At 45.1% G+C, this 18,103-nt stretch overlaps 1 protein-coding gene across 3 annotated transcripts in view; it reads right to left on the bottom strand.

Moving 5' to 3' along the window:
• The window catches only part of CYFIP1 (cytoplasmic FMR1 interacting protein 1), an 84,975-nt gene that overhangs the window by 21,245 nt on the left and 45,627 nt on the right, over nucleotides 1-18,103 (bottom strand). For 2 of the 3 annotated variants that reach the window (XM_037510147.2, XM_054694807.1), the window contains exons 13-20: nucleotides 17,261-17,386; nucleotides 8,223-8,389; nucleotides 6,915-7,062; nucleotides 5,606-5,759; nucleotides 4,490-4,646; nucleotides 3,233-3,329; nucleotides 1,520-1,596; nucleotides 1,305-1,413 (exon numbers count right to left, since the gene is read on the bottom strand). In XM_037510147.2, coding sequence (XP_037366044.1) covers nucleotides 1,305-1,413; nucleotides 1,520-1,596; nucleotides 3,233-3,329; nucleotides 4,490-4,646; nucleotides 5,606-5,759; nucleotides 6,915-7,062; nucleotides 8,223-8,389; nucleotides 17,261-17,386 — 1,035 coding nt within the window. Of the gene's footprint in view, nucleotides 1-1,304; nucleotides 1,414-1,519; nucleotides 1,597-3,232; nucleotides 3,330-4,489; nucleotides 4,647-5,605; nucleotides 5,760-6,022; nucleotides 6,171-6,914; nucleotides 7,063-8,222; nucleotides 8,390-17,260; nucleotides 17,387-18,103 lie in introns of all 3 variants that reach the window. The other variant, XM_037510146.2, reaches the window with a different exon arrangement.

Raw genomic sequence — 18,103 nt, forward strand, 5'->3', positions numbered from 1 at the left:
ACTCCATCTCTATTTCACGGTACTTAACAGCACAGCTGAATCTCAGTATTATTTCAACAACATAAGATATGGATAAAATCTGAGTGAAAAAAATGGCCCAAAATATCAGTGGTGGTTATCTGTGGATGGCCAGTAGAATTATATTTTATGAAATTTTTTTTAAAGATTTATTTATCTATGCATACAAGAACTGGGGTATAGGCCAGAGGCGCAGGCCAGAGGTGCAGGGGGTGAGAGGATTCACAAGAGACAGAGTAGGGAACAGAACAGGCAGATTGACTGAAATACACTGCCGAGGGGAGCAGCGGGTAAGACAGGAGACGTGTGCTGTGCCATGTGGGTAGCTCCTTGGCTGGGGATTGAACTTGTGGTGCAGTGCTGTGCAGTGCTGTGTTCAACCCCTTGTGCCACTAGGGAGGCCCTATTTTGTGAATTTTTTAAGAGAAATAAGAAATGAGTACTATATGTATATTTTTTTGTTCTTTTGTGCTGGCCAAGAGAAATCTTGTCTCTGACACTGAGTGGACAAGCCTTTGTTCTTAAGATCCAGCTTCTGGGCCTCCCTGGTGGTGCAGGAGTTAAAGACAGCACTATCAAGCTATCACCAGTCGCTGCAGCATGAGCTCAATCCCTGGCCAGGGAGCTACTCACATGGCACAGCAGACCTCTTCTGTCTTGCCCGCTGCTCCCCTCAGGAGTGTATCCTTTCACCACACCCCCACACCTCTGATTTGCACCCAGTTCTTATATGTATAAATAAATCAATCTTAAAAAAAAAAAAGACCCAGCCCCTGTGCTCCTGGAGAGAAGCAAAGTACTTTGGGGCTCAGGGAGGGCAGGCACAGGGCACTGCAGGCCTTCCCATTTGCTTCAGGTTATTCAATAGAAGCTTTAAAATCTTATTAACATTTTATTTTTTATTATTATTATTTTTTAAGACTATTAATTTATACAAGAACTGGGGTACCGGTCAGAGGTACGGGAGGGTGAGAGAATTCACCAGAGACACAGCAGGGAGCAGAACAGGCAGACGGACCAAAGACACTGCTGAGGGGAGGGGTGGGCGAGCCAGGAGAGGTCTGCCATGCCATCTGGGTTTCTTCCCAGCTGGCCGGGATCGAACCCATGCTGCAGAGTCTGCAGACAGCTTCACAGCGCTGTGCTCAACTCACTGCGCCACCAGGGAGGCCCTTATTAACGTTTTATAAGGATGTTTCCACAGTCACAAACACACAGCATATACTAAAACCCAGCAAGCCCTTCGAACACCTCCTTGTTGCGAAGCTCCTTCCAGTGGGGCTCACCTGCACGTGCCTCTGCTTAAGCAGAGTCTCGTAGCGGTTAGATGGCGGGAGGTGGATCGTAGCCCCCTGATTCTTGCATTCAGACCGTAGCCGTTTATCAAGAAGCAAACTAGTACAGAAGGAAGGAGGACATGTCTCAGGAGCTGTGAATTTTAATGCAAATATATATCCAATTATGCAAGATTTCATACCAAAATCACAAACCAGATACTCACCTTCCTGCCATAACCTTGTAATATGCAAATATCTGGTCTGCCAGCTTGTAAACAAATTGGTCAAAGCATAGGTTTACCTGCAGAAAAAGAAAGCAGGCGTTAGATATTGATTCCCTAAATCAAGATCAAATAACACAACATAAATCTTTTGTTACAGCAACTAACTGAGGTTCTCTTTGGAAAATAGAAACAAGTAACAACAGCAAATCAAATATATCATGGCGTGGCCAGAGTGACCATTAGGCAGCCACTGAAAATTATGACAGGGACTTCCTCACTGCTGGAGAAAAATGCTCCTATTCTCTTATTTTTTTTTTTTTAAAGATTTATTTATTTATTTATACAAGCACAGGGTACAATCAGAAGTGTGGAAGGGTGAGAGGATTCACCAGAGCCAGAGCGGGGAACAGAACAGGCAGACTAACGAAATACACTGCTGAGGGGAGCAGCGGGCACAGTAGGAGAGGTCTGCGCGCCATGTGGGACCCTCGCCAGGGGCCGGGGATGGAACCCGCACTGCAGAGGCTGCGGGCAGCTTTGCAGCCCAGCGCTCAACCACTGCACCACCAGGGGAGGCCCGCTCCTGTTTTCTTAAAAGCAAAGGAATATGGAAACATCTTTTTATCCCCAGAAAGGATAATGTGAACTGCATTTGGGGTCACCACTAGGTGTAGGGGGCTACATCTGCCACCACTAGGAACACCCCATTAGTCACTACCTCTGGCCTCCCCTGCAGTGGGGTCGACTGTGCCAATCAGATCAGGAGATGGAGGGGAGACACAGTCGTGTGACTTCACCCCACAAAATGCATCCTCCCCTGCAAATGGGGCTCACATCTACCCCCAAAACTGTGAAAGTGACACCATGTACATGGAGGGTGGCGCATCCTGCTTTGCTCAAGAGCCCACACACCTCCTGCAGAAGAATTTTGTGGTGGTGTTCACAGGAAGAACACAGATGCACCAAGCAATCTGCTGAGGTTCAATTCTCCTACATCTTTTTTTTTTTTTTAAGATTTATTTATTTATTCACACAAGAGCTGGGGTACAGGCCAGAAATGCGGGGGGTGAGAGGATTCACCAGAGACAGAGTGGGGAACAGAGCAAGCAGACTGACTGAAATACACTGCTGAGGGGAGCAGTGGGCGAGACATGAGGGGTCTGCTGCACCATGTGGGTTGCTCCCTGGCTGGCCAGGGATAGAATTCTTGCTGCAGAGGCCGTGAATTACTTCATAGTGTGGTGCTTAACCCCTTGCGCCACCAGGGAGGACCAATTCTCCAACATCTTAAGTTAGAGAACAAGATCCATCTCCATAGCTTTGCATAGTGACCTAATAATTCTACTTACAGTAATTTGTCCTCAAGAAATAATCCAATGTAACAAAAATTACATGCAAGGAGGTTGATCAAAAATGACATGTACTGAGCAAACATGAAAAGCAAAACAAATGAAAAATAGGGAGTGGCTCAGGGCATCTATGGAGCACAATACGCCTGCTCACAGAAGACAGGGTCTTAGCAGGTGCTGTGATAAGAAGGAGCAGATCACCCCCCAGAGTCTGTGCTGTGACTCCATCAACACGTGTAGATACGTCAAGAAGAAGTAGCAAGGTTCACCCAGGGAAAAAGGAAATTAAAAGTGTATTTCCCTTGAAGGAAAAAAAAGAAAAAGAAAAAGAAAATTAAGGAAAGTTCATTAAGGTCGTCCTCACCTCTGCCTCAATCTCGTCATAGAGAAACTGCTTGTTGAACTTGGTGAGGGCGTAGTGGGCGCTGTCGTTGTACAGGTCCAGGGAGTACAGCACGTACCTGCGGAGGGGCGTGTGGTCAGCCGGCTCCCACGCCTCTTTGTCCCCAGCCCCCAGGCCACCAGAGTCTAGCTTTCACTGTTTTCCCCAGACATGGGTATTGCCTAGGAAAAGCAATACCTTCAAACCCCAAGCCCCAAACTCTGTTACTGTCGAGGGCCTGTGGGCACCTGTCCACTAGCTGGGAGACTCCACAGGTGGCCGTGCCTACCCCGGCCAGGCCTGGGGCACTGGGTGGGACCACAGGGTCTCCCACAACTGCATCTTCTCACTTCTTTCAAAGTTTTTCACCACCAGTAGGCAGTATTTTTTCTAACAAAACTGAGTTATTTTCTCATTTTTAAGAGTGAGCTGTTTGACTTAAGAAGAAAAACACATGTCCATGTCCTGCTGACTGTACATGCTCACCTAGCATGGCTAAAAGCCCCTCTCCCCTGCCCACTGTCTAGATACAAGCCAGCAGCCACCTTCTGAGGGTGCCAAGCTGCCCCCATTTCACCGGGGCAAGGCCATGTGAGCAGCAGAGGGGAGGGGAGAGGGGAACCCAACCAAGGGGTGTGACAGAGGCACTGGGCCTCATGCCCTTCATACTCTAACAGAGGCTGTGTCCACTCCAGAGAAGTGCAGGCCATCCCCCTCCCTCTGCAGTCATGCCTGGGAGCTGACAGGCAGGCAGAGGTTGCATGGCTTCCAATGTCCTATGAGCAGACCACTGGATCCATCCCCAATCTGGACATCACAAGACACCCCCTTTTTAATTACACTTCCTTGCACAGACTTCATATTTTGAAAGTCTCTGACCCTTGCCCCAGTCCTGAGTCCTGAGCTCAGAATGTAGCTCCTCTCCCACATTCACCTGTGTCGGAGGCTGTGCCTAGGGGCCTGGCCAGCCACATCTTGCCTCTCTCACCCCAGCTGAGTCCCTGGGGACTTGCCAGCACGTGGGCAAGTGGGGCTCACTTACTCCAACCGTCTGGGCTCCCGATGTCAGTCTGAAGCCCAGATACCTGTTAACTTATGTTAACCTCTGAAGTCTTACCCCAAGAATTCTGACTTCAAATGAAATGCTGAGAATGGTTTCACCCCCATCCCCACCTCCCAAATCCTCCAAGGACCCCAGTCACCACAAACAGAGAGCAGAGATACAGGAGGGACACTCACTCCATCATGGACGCCTCCTTGGTCTCCAGGATGTGGTCAGTCAGGATCCACGGCATGGACATCTCAATGGGGAACTGGATCCTCCTGCCCATGGTCAGCTCCAGGAAGAACTCGCGGAACCACAGCTGTGAAAGGTCACAGCACTGCTGCAGCGTTTCTTGAAGGATTCAAAGGACACCAAGTCAATCTTCCACAAGCACAAAGGACTCAGCAGGGTGACTGATGGGGTCCCGTGCCAGGCACCGGCGCCCTCACTCTCAGCCCTGAGCCGGGTGGGAGGGCACGTGATGAGAGGGGATGCCCCCAGGGGGACAAGACATCGTGGTATCGCTGCTGGCAGAGGAGCAGAGTGGCCTCGGCCTGCCTAGCAGACAGGGCACCTGGCATGACATCCCCGCCCACCAGTGGGATCTCACCAACCCCCTGAGCCGCTTGGTGGAATTGGGAGAAAAAAATATCCTTTTAAAAGGAGAAGAAAAACACTATTTTACTTAGGATAAAGACGCAGCATTACATGAATACTCAGTGCAAGTCTATTTCGTGCAAAATTGAGAGATTTTTAAAAAAGGTTCCCATTCTTTCAGAGTGGAAAACAAAAACCTCACTGTATACTTCAAACCTGCAGCCGCCCAGCCGGGACAGAGGCCCCTGCTCTCGCACGAGGCAGCGGCACAGGAGTAAATGTGCTGACTCCACGATGGCAGAAGGCATCCACGCAGCACCCTGGCCAAGCATCAGGTCACCTACCACCTTCCACCCATGCCTGGGGGCCCATTTCTGGTATGCATCACTGTCTTGCTTGCCAGCCAGGCAATGGATTATGTTTGCCTGTTTCCGACCCCGGAGGATTACGAAGACTTTGTATTCATGTTGCAGGGCCAGCCACGGAGCCACAGCCCTCACCCTTCTACAGGCCTCGCCACGTGGAGGGAGCCTGTGGCTGGCCGTGCATTTAAAGCGACAGGTGAGGGAATGCCACAAAGGTTACGACACAGGTCACCGTGTGGGTGCAGGAGGGGACCGGAGCGGGGGAAGGTCAGGCAGGTGGAAGCGTCTGGACGGTGTTAGCGGTGTTAGAACATGCTGGGCCGGACGCTGGTCAGCAGTGTCTCTTACCACTGAAATTTATCAAGTGGGTGTAGAAGAATGACTCTCGATGGAATTTTTCTATGTCCAATATGGTGGGCCCCTCAAGGCTACTTCTCAAGGTTTTCTTGGAACCACTTTTGTCTGCAATGAGGGACTCTAGCATGGTTCTCACCATGTAAAGCTGCATTATCCAGGGAGAATATTTGTGGAGGAGAAAATACACACGGTACATTAGTTACGCCAAACTCCCACTGGCCACCAGAGAAGGACGGCTCCGCTGCACCCTGCCCGGAGCCGGCCTGGGGGGCAGCCCCCGCCAAGCCAGCTCCCCAAAAGGGGGCTGGGCGCCCAGCTAAGCTACTGCTGCCTGGGAGGAAGAGCTTGTTGCGGAGCGGTTCACCTCCGTGCCGGAAAGGTCAACAAGAAAAACAAACAATGTCTTACCACCGAAGGTTAAAAGAGGCGGATAGATGTAGGACTGCCTCAGAAACGCGTGTACCACATGCAAGAGCCTCTCCATGCCTAGAGACTTGAGCTGCCTCAGCAGCTCGGCAGAGCTCAAAGACTCGGCCATGGTGCGCACCAGGTACAGCTAGACACAGACAGACAGACGGGAGAGGCGGAGAGAGCGTTAGTCACAAACACGCACGACATGGGGCTGGGGCCGCACATGGGATCCACGAGACGCAGGGTAGGGAGGGCACGTGCGATGGGACAGACCCAGGAGGGGCTCGAGGCCGGCCCTGGACTTCGCAAGGTTCCGTATTAGAGCCAGCATGCACTTTGCTGTTAATTCTCCAAAAGGCTGGCAGAAGAGATTATAAGAGCCTCCGACAGAGAAACGAGGAGGAAGTACCAGGTCCCAAAACGGGAGGATAGCAGAGGGGCATATTAAATGGGGGTAGGAGTCGGGGGGCCGAGCATGCCAGGGGAGAGAACAGCTTAAGACCAGGGAAGCACGAAAGCAACACTATATTATTTCCAAACGCCTTCTCTTTAGTTATGATCATTTCTAGGCCTCAAATAAACATCCTAATTATACATTTAAACACCTATCAGGAAACACAGTGTAAATATAGACACAGTTTCACCCGCGTTTTGAGGACAGGAGCTGAAATGCTGTCAAATTAAGTTCTGCCTGTAAATGGCCAAATAGGAGAATTCCAGATTGCCTCGGGAGGGGAACTGAGGAGCAGGAAGACACGGGCAATACTTGATCTGCCCTGACAGACAGCAGAGACAGCATTTTACTCCCACCCCAGCTTACTGCCCTCCCAGTTCAGAGTCAGTCTGCTCGGGGTATTGGGGGAGGTAGGGGAGCAGGGGGGACGAGAACCTGCGTGCTGGAGGGTCCCACAGCTCGCCGGGGCACTTTGATGTCAAAGCCACTCTTGGGGTCCTTCTCGCCACGCAGAGCTGGGTCGTTGAAGGGCTCGTGACCCGTCTCCCAGTCACACACGGTCTTCCTGATGGCCTGCAGAACACTAAACAGCCCAGTCCATTTATGGGACTGGCCCAGGACATGAACAGAACTGTATTTCCTGGCCTGACAGTTATTAATTCACTCACAAAACCCTCTTGGGATGGGGGTGTAGGGGTGGGGGTAGGATGGAGTAATGGACCAACTCAATGTGAAATTTAAATTATAGATTGCTCTCTTGGGAACCTAGAGGCGTAGTTCCAGTTTGCATCAGCTGGAAGTGAAGTTTTATTTCCTGAATAAAACTGACTCATGGCAGGACAGAGAGAGGACAGGCCACAGAATCCACCCAAGGAGAGACTTCCTTGCAGGCAATCCCCCGTTTTCTAACAGGAACCTGAGGTCTCCACCAGGGTTCTACGTATGGAGAACCCCATGAGCTCCACACTCAGGGCAGATGCACCCACACACCAGGCCTGCTCACACAGGAAGAAGGTTCTAATCAAAACCTAAGTTACTTCTAGACTGCAATGCATACTTTACAATGCAGTGGGGCTTCTATTACCAAATGGGAAGCATGATTTACAACATTCTCCACTAAGGCCTAAAGGTGAAAAAACAAAAGTCCCACAGCATAACACATTTTATCAGTGCTCAAAGTCATACCACACCAGGTGAAAAATACATCAATTATAAAGTATCAAAATGAACATAATAACTTTGTAGGGTCCTGTGGGTTTCATTTTACAGAGATGTCTTTGAAAGACAACTTTATATAAAAAGCTAAACATTAAGAGAAAAGAGCTGAAGATCATGCTGGTTTCTCTGCAATATGCATGTGATATCTGACCAATATGTAGACAGGACAAAAGGAACAGAAGCAGAAATGCTGCAGATAATACTTTGTGTGGGATGCTGGGCCAGCAGAATTGTCACCAGGCCTGAAACATCCTCCCTCTGCCCTGAGATAAATACGCGATGCCCCCTGGGTCCCCAGTCTGTGTAGAAAGGCACTCTGTGATTGATGTCTTGCATGTTGACATTAACAAGTGGACCCCCTGCACCACATGTGGAGGGAATTCACCAAGAGGGTGTCTTGTCTTCAGGCTGAAGATAAATGCGCTGAATGTATTTATGAAAATGTGACTCTATGACTATTTAAGCCTAAACTGACCCTACTACTTTGCATGCTGAGTGCCAGAAGGTGCGTGCAGGGGAGCTGACCTCTGGATGACATTCTTCTTCTTCTTGATGGCCTGCCGGAGTGGCTCTCTAAGGGTGACCTGGGAGAAGTCCTGCAGCGCAGCATACACAGTGTGCCTGATGGCATGATTGAACACGCTCTCCATCCTGCCCATCAACACCTGCAAGCCCTTGATCATGGCGATCACCTGCAGGGAACACATGACTTTCAGCGTGCCAGTGTGACAGGAGATGGCTCATTCTGACATGCCTCATGTGGGCTGGAGCCTCGGCCTCCCTCTATGCACAGAGCCTCTCTGCACTCTGCCTCTGCAGAAGCTGCCCTTGAACTCTCCCTAAGAACAAGGAGCTCAGACTCGGTCAATAGTTCAGGCCTCCAGGAGCATGGAGGGCAGGGACGGATCTGCTCTTCCTGCAGCCAACAGGGCCTTGAGTTTGGTAAGAAGCTCAAAACAGTCCCAAATCCATAACAGCACACCTTCTTGGAAAGGACTTCTGAAATGAAGGAGGAAGAGAAGGTGGAAGAGGTTGAGGGAGAAGAAGATGGAGAGTGGAGGAGGAAGCAGAAGGACAGAAGAATGGAGAGGGAAGGGGGGAGAAGAAAAGAAAACAGGAGAAGAAGGAAAAAAAATGATCCAGAAAAGCAAACATGTAAGCAGGTGAAAAAGAGAAATTGCAATTTCTGTAGCTCAAATCCTACCTGTTAAACAATATCACATGAATTAACATGCATGAAAGACACAGTTGATGTGTGTAACTAATTAAAGTCCCTCCCTGGGATGGCATCAGGACCACACAGTCCTCACTGCACACTCATGTTTTCTATTTTTTTTTTTTTTTTGCTCTGGGGATTTGTTTGATGACTCTTGCTTTCCATGAGAGGGGAAGAAGGGAAAATTTGTACTGGAAAAAAAGCAAATCCCCAATTCAAATTCAACTGAATTCAAATTCAAACAAATTTGAATAAAAATGAAAATACTGCAGTCTAATGTATGGGATGTATGAAAAAGTGATCCTTTGACGCATACATTGAAAGAGTTCTAAAAGGCTGAAAATGAAATTAATATCCCAAATTTCTAAAAAGAACAGCAAAAGCACCACTGCCAACAAAGTAGAGGAACATGTCTAAAAGCAAAATTAATGAGACAGAAAATGATAGGAGGAGCCTCCCTAGTGACGCAAGGGATTAAGACGCAGCCTATGAAGCTGTCCACAGCCACTGCAGCACAAATTTGATCCCTGGCCAGGGATCTACCGACATGGCATGGCAGACCTCTCCTGTGTCGCCTGCTGCTCCCCTCAGCAGTGTATTTCACTCACTCTGCCTGTTCTGACCCCCACTCTGTCTCTGGTGAATCCTCTCACCCCCCCCCCCCACACCTCTGGCCTGTACCCCAGATCTTATAAGCATAAATAAATAAATCTTTAAAAAAAAGAAAAAAAAATAATAGGAAACAATATTATAGAGGGAGGCCAACAAAAGTTGTTTAAAAGATAAATGAATAATAAAATTGATAAATATCCAGCAAGACGGATCAAGATTAAAAAGAGAAGGTACAAATTAACACGATTTAAGAATGAAAAGGGGGATATTACCACACAGTTTACAGGTGAATGGAATACAATTAAGTATCCAGAAATAAACCCTCACATTTATAGACAGATGGTCTGAGAAAAAGGCATGAGAACAACTCAATGAGGAAAATACTATCTTTTCAACAAATGGTCCTGGGACAACTTGGCATCAACCTGCAAAAAATAAAGTTGGATTCCTGTGCAGGAAAAGATTATCAAACACTAAAGATTCGCAAGAAAGTCTTATCTTCAAAACTGGCCCTTGGTTGTCTCCTAGGAACTCTAAACCACTGCAATATTCTGCTCACAAGAAAGTGTGCGTGTGCTGAGGCTTTGAACCACTGCAGCACCAGTGTCACCAGATAGAAAATGCCAACAATGGGCCTCTCTGGTGGCACAGGGGGTTGAGTGCAGCAAGGTGGGGCAGTCCGTAGCCTTTGCAGCACGAATTCAATCCCCAGCAGGCTGGCACAGCAGACCTCTCCTGTTTCACCTGCTGCTCCCCTGAGAAGTGTATTTTGGTAAATCTGCCTGTTCTGCTCCCTGCTCTCTCTGGTGAATGTTCTTATCCCCTGCAACTCTGGCCTGTACCACACTTCTTAAAAAAAAAAAGAAAATGCTGGACTGCCGGGGAAGACTGGGCACGCAGGGGAGTGCGTCCCCGCATCGCCATTTTAGAACAGGGACCTTTCTTCAGTAGAGACTGCTTGAAACCGGCAGAAGGCTCCCAGAGGAGCCAGAGGTGAGCTGGGAAGTTCGCCCAAGATGCCGGCCAGTACCAGCAACACAGTGCCCCAAGGAATACGGCAAATTAGAAAACAGGCAGTAGGGAGTAGAAAAACCACATGCAACCCAGCAACTCGTCAGGAAAAAAGCACACCACAAAAAGAAAACCAGCCCCCAGATAGCAACGACAGTAACTTGGAAGAACTTCTGAGCCTTCCAGAAACAGAATTTAAAATTGCCATGATTAAAAAACTGACAGAAATCATAAAGGAAAACAATGATAAGGGAAAAATAATTAACAATCAGAAGAATGAAACTGAGTCCCTAAAGAGGGAAGTAAAAGAAATGCAGGAGATCAAAGAATTAATAGAGGCGCTAAAGAACTCTGGGAAAAGCAATGAAAGAATAGATGAAATGGAAGAACAAATAAGTACTCTTGAAGACACAGAAATAAAAAGAACCAAAACAGAAAAGGAAAGAGAAGTACGAAGGAAAAAGACCAAAGAAAGACTTCGGGAACTGTCTGACTCCATGAGGAAAGGAAATATAAGAGTTATAGGAATCCCAGAAGGAGAGGAGAGAGATGTAGGAACAGAGAAAATATTCAAGGAAATAATTGAAGAGAACTTCCCAAACGCAAAGAAGGAGCTGAAAATTGATATATAAGAAGCAAGAAGAACACCAAACTTCCATGACGAAAGGAAAAATACAGCAAGACACATAATAGTAAAGCTCCCAAGAATCCAAGACAAGGAAAAAATAATGAAGCTGACAAGAGGGAAGAAACAGATAACATTCAAAGGAAAACCAACCAGACTGACATCAGACTTATCAAAAAGATAAAAAGAGACCCCCAACAGTCACTACATTATGATCAAGGGGACAATACTTGAAGAAGAAATAACACTCATTAACATATATTCACCAAACAAAGGAGCACCAAAATATATCAGACAACTATTGTCATCTCTGAAAACAGACATCAGAGAAAACACATACGTAGTGGGAGACTTCAACACACCACTATCAACAATGGATAGATCAACAGACAAAAAATAAGTAAAGACACTAAAACTCTAAGTAAGGATCTAGAGAGCTTGGGCTTAACAGACATCTATAGAACACTAAACCCAAAAAAATCTGAGTACACATTTTACTCAAGCGCACACGGATCATTCTCCAGGATCGATCACATACTGGGGCACAAGACAAACATCAATGGATACACCAAGATTGAAATCATATCAACCATCTTTTCTGACCATGAAGGCATCAAACTAGAAATAAACCATAAAAAGAAGGCAAGGTACTCTCCTACCTCATGGAGATAGAAACCCAAACTACTGGAAGACCACTGGACTAACGAGGAGACTAAAGAAGAAATTACAAAATTCTTTGAATTGAATGACAAGGAGGACACCAATTTCCTAAATGTATGGGATGCAGCAAAAGCAGTAATAAGAGGAAAATATATAGCAATAGAGGCTCACATCAAGAAACAAGAACTCAAAGAAACAACCTAATCTCAAAGCTCAAAGATCTAGAAAAAGAACAACAAAAAAACCCCAAAACCAGTAGAAGAAAAGAAATAATAAAAACAAAAGCAGAAATAAATGAAATCAAAATTAAAAAAAACAATCCAAAAGATCAATGAAACCAAGAGCTGGTTCTTTGAAAAAATAAATAAAATAGACAACCCCCTAACCAGGCTCACAAAGGAAAAAAGGGAGAAAGCACAAATAAACAGGATCATAAATGAAAGAGGAGAAATCACAATGGACACAGCAGAAATCAAAAGAATAATCAGTAACTACTATGAACAGTTACATGGAAACAAGTTCAACAATTTAGAGGAGATGGACAAATTCCTACAACTCTACAATCACCCAAAGCTAGAAAAAGAAGAAATAGAACACCTAAACAGACCAATTACAAGCAGCAAAATTGAAACGGTAATCAAAAACCTCCCCAAAACAACAGCCCAGGACCTGATGGATTTACAAATGAATTCTACCAAACATTCAGAAATGAATTAGTGCCTATCCTTCACAAACTCTTCCAAAAAATTGAGAAGGAAGGGATAATACCAAACACGTTCTATGCAGCCAACATTACACTAATACCAAAACCAAATAAGGACAACACAAAAAAAGAAAATTACAGGCCAATCTCCCTAATGAACACTGATGCAAAAATCCTCAGTAAAATTTTAGCTATCAGAATCCAACAATGTATCCTTAAGATAATTCACTATGACCAAGTGGGATTCATTCCAGGGACACAAGGATGGTTCAACATGCGAAAATCAATCAACGTTATCCAACACATCAACAAAAAGAAATATAAAAACCGTATGATAATATCAATAGATGCTGAGAAAGCTTTCGACAAAGTGCAACACCCATTCATGATAAAAGCCCTTGAAATTCTTGGGATACAAGGAACATACCTCAACATCATAAAGGCCATATATGACAAGCCAACAGCCAGTATCATTCTCAATGATGAAAAGTTGAAAGCACTTCCATTAAGATCTGGAACAAGACAAGGATGTCCACTCTCACCACTGCTTTTCAATACAATACTGGAAGTCCTAGCCAGAGCAATAAGACAAGAGAAAGACATACAAGGAATCCAAATAGGAAAAGAAGAAGTCAAACTATCACTATTTGCAGATGATATGATAATATACATAGAGAACCCCAAAAACTCCACAGAAAAACTAATTCAATGCATCAATCAGTTCAGTAAAGTGGCAGGATACAAAATCAACACGCAAAAGTCAGTAGCCTTCCTATACACAAACAATAAATCTGAAGAAGAAGAAATCAAAAAAACCATCCCTTTTATTATTGAAACAAAAAAAATCAAATATTTGGGAATAAATCTAACAAAAGAGGTAAAGGACCTATACAAAGAAAACTATAAAACACTGTTAAAAGAAATAGAAGAAGACACAAGAAATGGAAAGACATCCCCTGCTCATGGATTGGAAGAATAAACATGATTAAAATGGCCATTCTACCAAAAGCAATATACAGATTCAATGCTATTCCAATCAAAATTTCAATGTCATTCTTCAAAGAAATAGAACAATTATTGATGACATTCATATGGAATCACCAAAAAACCCCGAATAGCCAAAGCTCTCCTGAAACAAAAAAAAAAAAAGAAGGGAATGGAGGCATCACACTCCCAGACTTCAAACTATACTACAAAGCCATAATCATCAAAACTGCATGGTATTCGAACAAGAACAGACACACAGACCAATGGAATCTAATAGAAAATCCAGAAATAAACCCACAGATCTATGGTCAACTAATCTTTGACAAAGGAGCAAAGAATATGCATTGGAGCAAAGAAAGTTTGTTCAATAAATGGTGCTGGGAAAACTGGGTCGCTACACGCAAAAGAATGAAGCTTGACCACTACCTCACACCATACACAAAAATCAACTCAAAATGGATTAAAGAACTAGACATAAGACCTGAAACCATAAAATACATAGAAGGAAATATAGGCGAAACACTACGGGATATGCACATCAAAGACATCTTTACAGACACATCACCCAAAGCAGTGATAGTGAAGACAAAGATAAACAGCTGGAACTACATCAAATTAAAGAGCTTCTGCACAGCAAAAGAGACAATAACAAAAACAAAGAAAAACCCCACCAACTGGGAGAACATTTTTGCACCCAACACTAATGATAAAGGACTGATCACAAAAATCTGCAAAGAGCTGATGAGACTCAACAACAACAAAGAAAATAATCCAGTCAAAAAATGGGCAGAAGACGCGGCCTCTGCGGCGCCGGTTCGATCCCCGGCTGCTCCCCGGCCACTGGAGGAGGGTCCCACATGGCGCGCAGACCTCTCCTGCCTCCCGCTGCTCCCCTCAGCAGTGTACTTCGGTCCTTCTGCCTGTTCTGCTCCCTGCTCTGGCTCTGGTGAATTCTCTCACCCTCCCGGCTTCTGACTGTACCCAGTGCATGTATAAACCAAACAAACAAACAAATAGATAAATAAATAAGACATGCCTGTAGAAATTTAAAAAAAAAAAAAAAAAAAAAAAAGGGCAGAAGAGCTACAAAGACACTTCTCTGAAGAGGAAATGCAAATAGCCAACAGGCATATGAAAAAATGTTCAACATCACTTGTAATCAGGGAAATGCAAATCAAAACTACCTTGAGATACCATCTTACACCAGTGAGAATGGCACATATTAAAAAAAATAGCAACAACAAGTGTTGGCGATGTGGTGGAGAAAAAGGAACTCTCCTGCACTGCTGGTGGGAGTGCAAACTGGTCCAACCACTATGGAGAGCTGTGTGGAGATTTCTGGACCTACTAAACATAGAGCTTCCATATGATCCAGCAATTCCACTCCTAGGTATTTACCCAAAGGACACAGAAACATGAATTCCAAAGAGCACCTGCACCCCTATGTTTATAGCAGCACTGTTTACAATAGCTAAACTTTGGAAACAACCCAAATGCCCTAAAATAGATGACTGGATCAAGAAGATGTGGTACATATACACCATGGACTATTACTCAGCATTCAAAAAAGATAAACACATGCAATTTGCAGCAACATGGATGGCGCTGGAAGGGATCATGCTCAGCGAAATAAGCCAGAAAGAAAAAGAAAAATACCGGATGGTCTCACTCATAGCAGGAATCTAGAAAACTTAAATAAGGGGCCAGGAAAATGAATAACTATAAGAAAGTGAAAATCAAAATCAACAAACAACTATGAACCAGAGATACTCTATAGGGGGAGTGGGGGGCGGGGAGGGGAGGGATGGGGTCCAAATAAGGGGGTGCAATTGTATGGGGAATATAAAAATAAAATTTATAAAAAAAAAAAAAAGAAAATGCTAACAGTGTAATTTATGGGGACCATCTGTTTTTGCTCTGGAATCTGAGGTCAACCAAGTGGGCACTGCATGTCCCTATTACTGACCCCCAATAAAAACCCTGGACACCAGGGCTTGGGTGAGCTTCCCTGGTTGGCACACTTCACGCATACTGTCATCCATTCTCACAAGGAGAATTAAGCACATAGAGGACACACAGAGTTTGCACCTGGTCCCTCCTGAACTTCATCCATGTGCCTTTTCCTTTCACTGATTTTAATCTTTGTCCTTTTCCTGTAATAATTATTACACAAAATTGAGTAGAGAGCAGATACTTAGTCTGGTGGGATCTTCTAGTAAATCAAGGGGTCTTAGAGATCCTAGCACAACCCCACCACTCACCGTATAAAAAAAATTAAATCAATATCAATCATATGCATATTTATTTATTTATTTATTTAGGATTTATTTATTTATTTATTTATTTATTTATTTATTTATTTATTTATACAAGCACTGGGTACAGTCAGAAGCGTGGGAGGGTGAGAGAATTCACCAGAGCCAGAGCGGGGAGCAGAGCAGACAGAAGGACCAAAATACACTGCTGAGGGGTGCAGTGGGCGGCAGGAGAGATCTGCGCGCCATGTGGGATCCTCGCTCCGTGGCCGGGGATCGAACCAGCACTGCAGAGGCTGTAGGCAGCTTCGCAGCCCAGCACTCAACTGCTGCGCCACCAGGGGAGGCCATCAATCATATATTTAAATGTAAGAGGGAAAACTATAAAACTCTTGGAAGAAAACAGGAGTATACCTGTGAACTGGGTTAGACAACCATTTCTTTAGCTATGATAGCAAAAGCTCAACAACCAAGAATAAATAAATAAACTTACCTTTATCAAGCTTAATGATCTTCAAGCTTCAAAAGAATTATGAAAGTAAAGTAAGGTTGTGGAGGAGAAGGAACCCTTGTACCCTTGGTAGATGTATAAATGGTACAGCTTCTACAGAAAACACTGTGACTATTCTCCAACATTCACAGCAGCCGAGATACAAAGTCAACCTAAGTGCTCACTGGCGGATGACTGGATGAAGAATACGCACAGTGGAACAAAAATGAGCTAAGCACAAAAAGATGGAATCTTCCCATGTGAGACAGGGATGGACCTTGACGGAACTGAAGTCAATGAGAAAGAGAAAGGCAAACATGGGCCTCCCCAGTGGTGCAGCAGTCGAGCTTTTGGCTGCGAAGCTGCCCGCAGCTGGTTCAATCCCCAGCCTCAGGGCGAGGGTCCCACATGGTGCAATGGACCTCTCCTGCCACGCCCGCTGCTCCCCTTAGCAGTGTACTTCGTCAGTCTGCCTGCTCTGCTCCCCGCTCTGGCTCTGGTGAATTCTCTCACCCTCCCGTGCTTCTGACTGTACCTGGTGCTTGTATAAATAAATAAATCTTTAAAAAAAAAAAAAAAGAGAGAAAGGCAAACACCACAGGATTTCACTCATATGGAGTATGAGGAAACAAATGAAAAATCAAAAACAAACCCTCAGATTCTGAGAACAGGATGGTGGTTACCAGGGGTAAAGGGCCATTGAGGGAAAGAGAAACTGGTGGAAGGGTCAACTGGTGGGTGCGAACAGAGAACCAGTGACTCAGCCCACGTTCTCTCACTCCCCAGGCTCTGTCTCCTTCCTCTTATGTGCCGAGACCCAGAAGCTGCTCCCCAAAGCTGCTCCATGCTCCCAGACACTCACAATCAACCTTCCCTTGGGGGGAGCTGTCAACTCAGAGAGGAAGACCCCCCTCAATAGCATTCTCTACTTTCACAAGTATGATGGAAGAGAAGACAGCTTGAGGCTGGAGTTGAAGGAGGAAGAGAAAGCAGACAAACCGCACCTCTACCAGGGCGAACTTCTCCTCGCTGGTGTAGTTGTAGCGGGTGGCACGCTCGTACTCCTCAGCATTGTCTGGGCAGTCCTTGTTGGAGTACTTGTCCGTTGGGTGCACGAGTTTCCATGAATACTGGTGAGAGGGGAGAGGTCACACCGAAGGCAGCACTTAACTACCAGTCTGATGCACATAAGTGTGCCCCCTGCTGCCCACACACGGCACTTATTTTCATGCATGAATACCTATACACACACAACTGCACACTCAAACACAGGTGTGCATGAGTGCAGGTACCCACGCTGCACAGGTACATAGTGAGTGTGCACACACACCCATGCATGCATGCTTACATAACACGTGCACGCGCGCGCGCACACACACACACACACACACACAGAGTCTACCTCCCTAAAACTGAAAAGGAGTCTGGCTGTATGATTTCATGATTTCAGGTTTAGAAAATACATCATTTAAAATGGTCTGGATATTTTGTGTTGTATAGTTAAGACTCGAGGCATTTCATTATTTTAAAAAGAGTTAGCTTTTAAATGATCATGTATTCAGTCAGTTTAATAATTTTTATCTGATCAAAACAAACAACATTGGAGAAAGTTTATTTATAGGATCTGTAAGCATCCTATTTACAGGTATGCGAATCAGAAACTATTATGCCAATGTAAACAAAAGAAACCAATGGCTGGAACTCCAGAGAAATTTTTTTTTTTAATGAGAATTAAAAATCATTACATGGGCACTAACTTAAGTCTATCAATATATTTAAAAGACAAGGCCCATTATTATAACACACACAGAAATGTACTTTGAGTCATCTTAGAACCATAAATTCAG

This window comes from Talpa occidentalis, unplaced genomic scaffold (genome assembly GCF_014898055.3).
Source record: "Talpa occidentalis isolate TD23 unplaced genomic scaffold, MPIMG_talOcc4v2.1 talOcc4.14, whole genome shotgun sequence".
Classification (NCBI taxonomy): domain Eukaryota; kingdom Metazoa; phylum Chordata; class Mammalia; order Eulipotyphla; family Talpidae; genus Talpa; species Talpa occidentalis.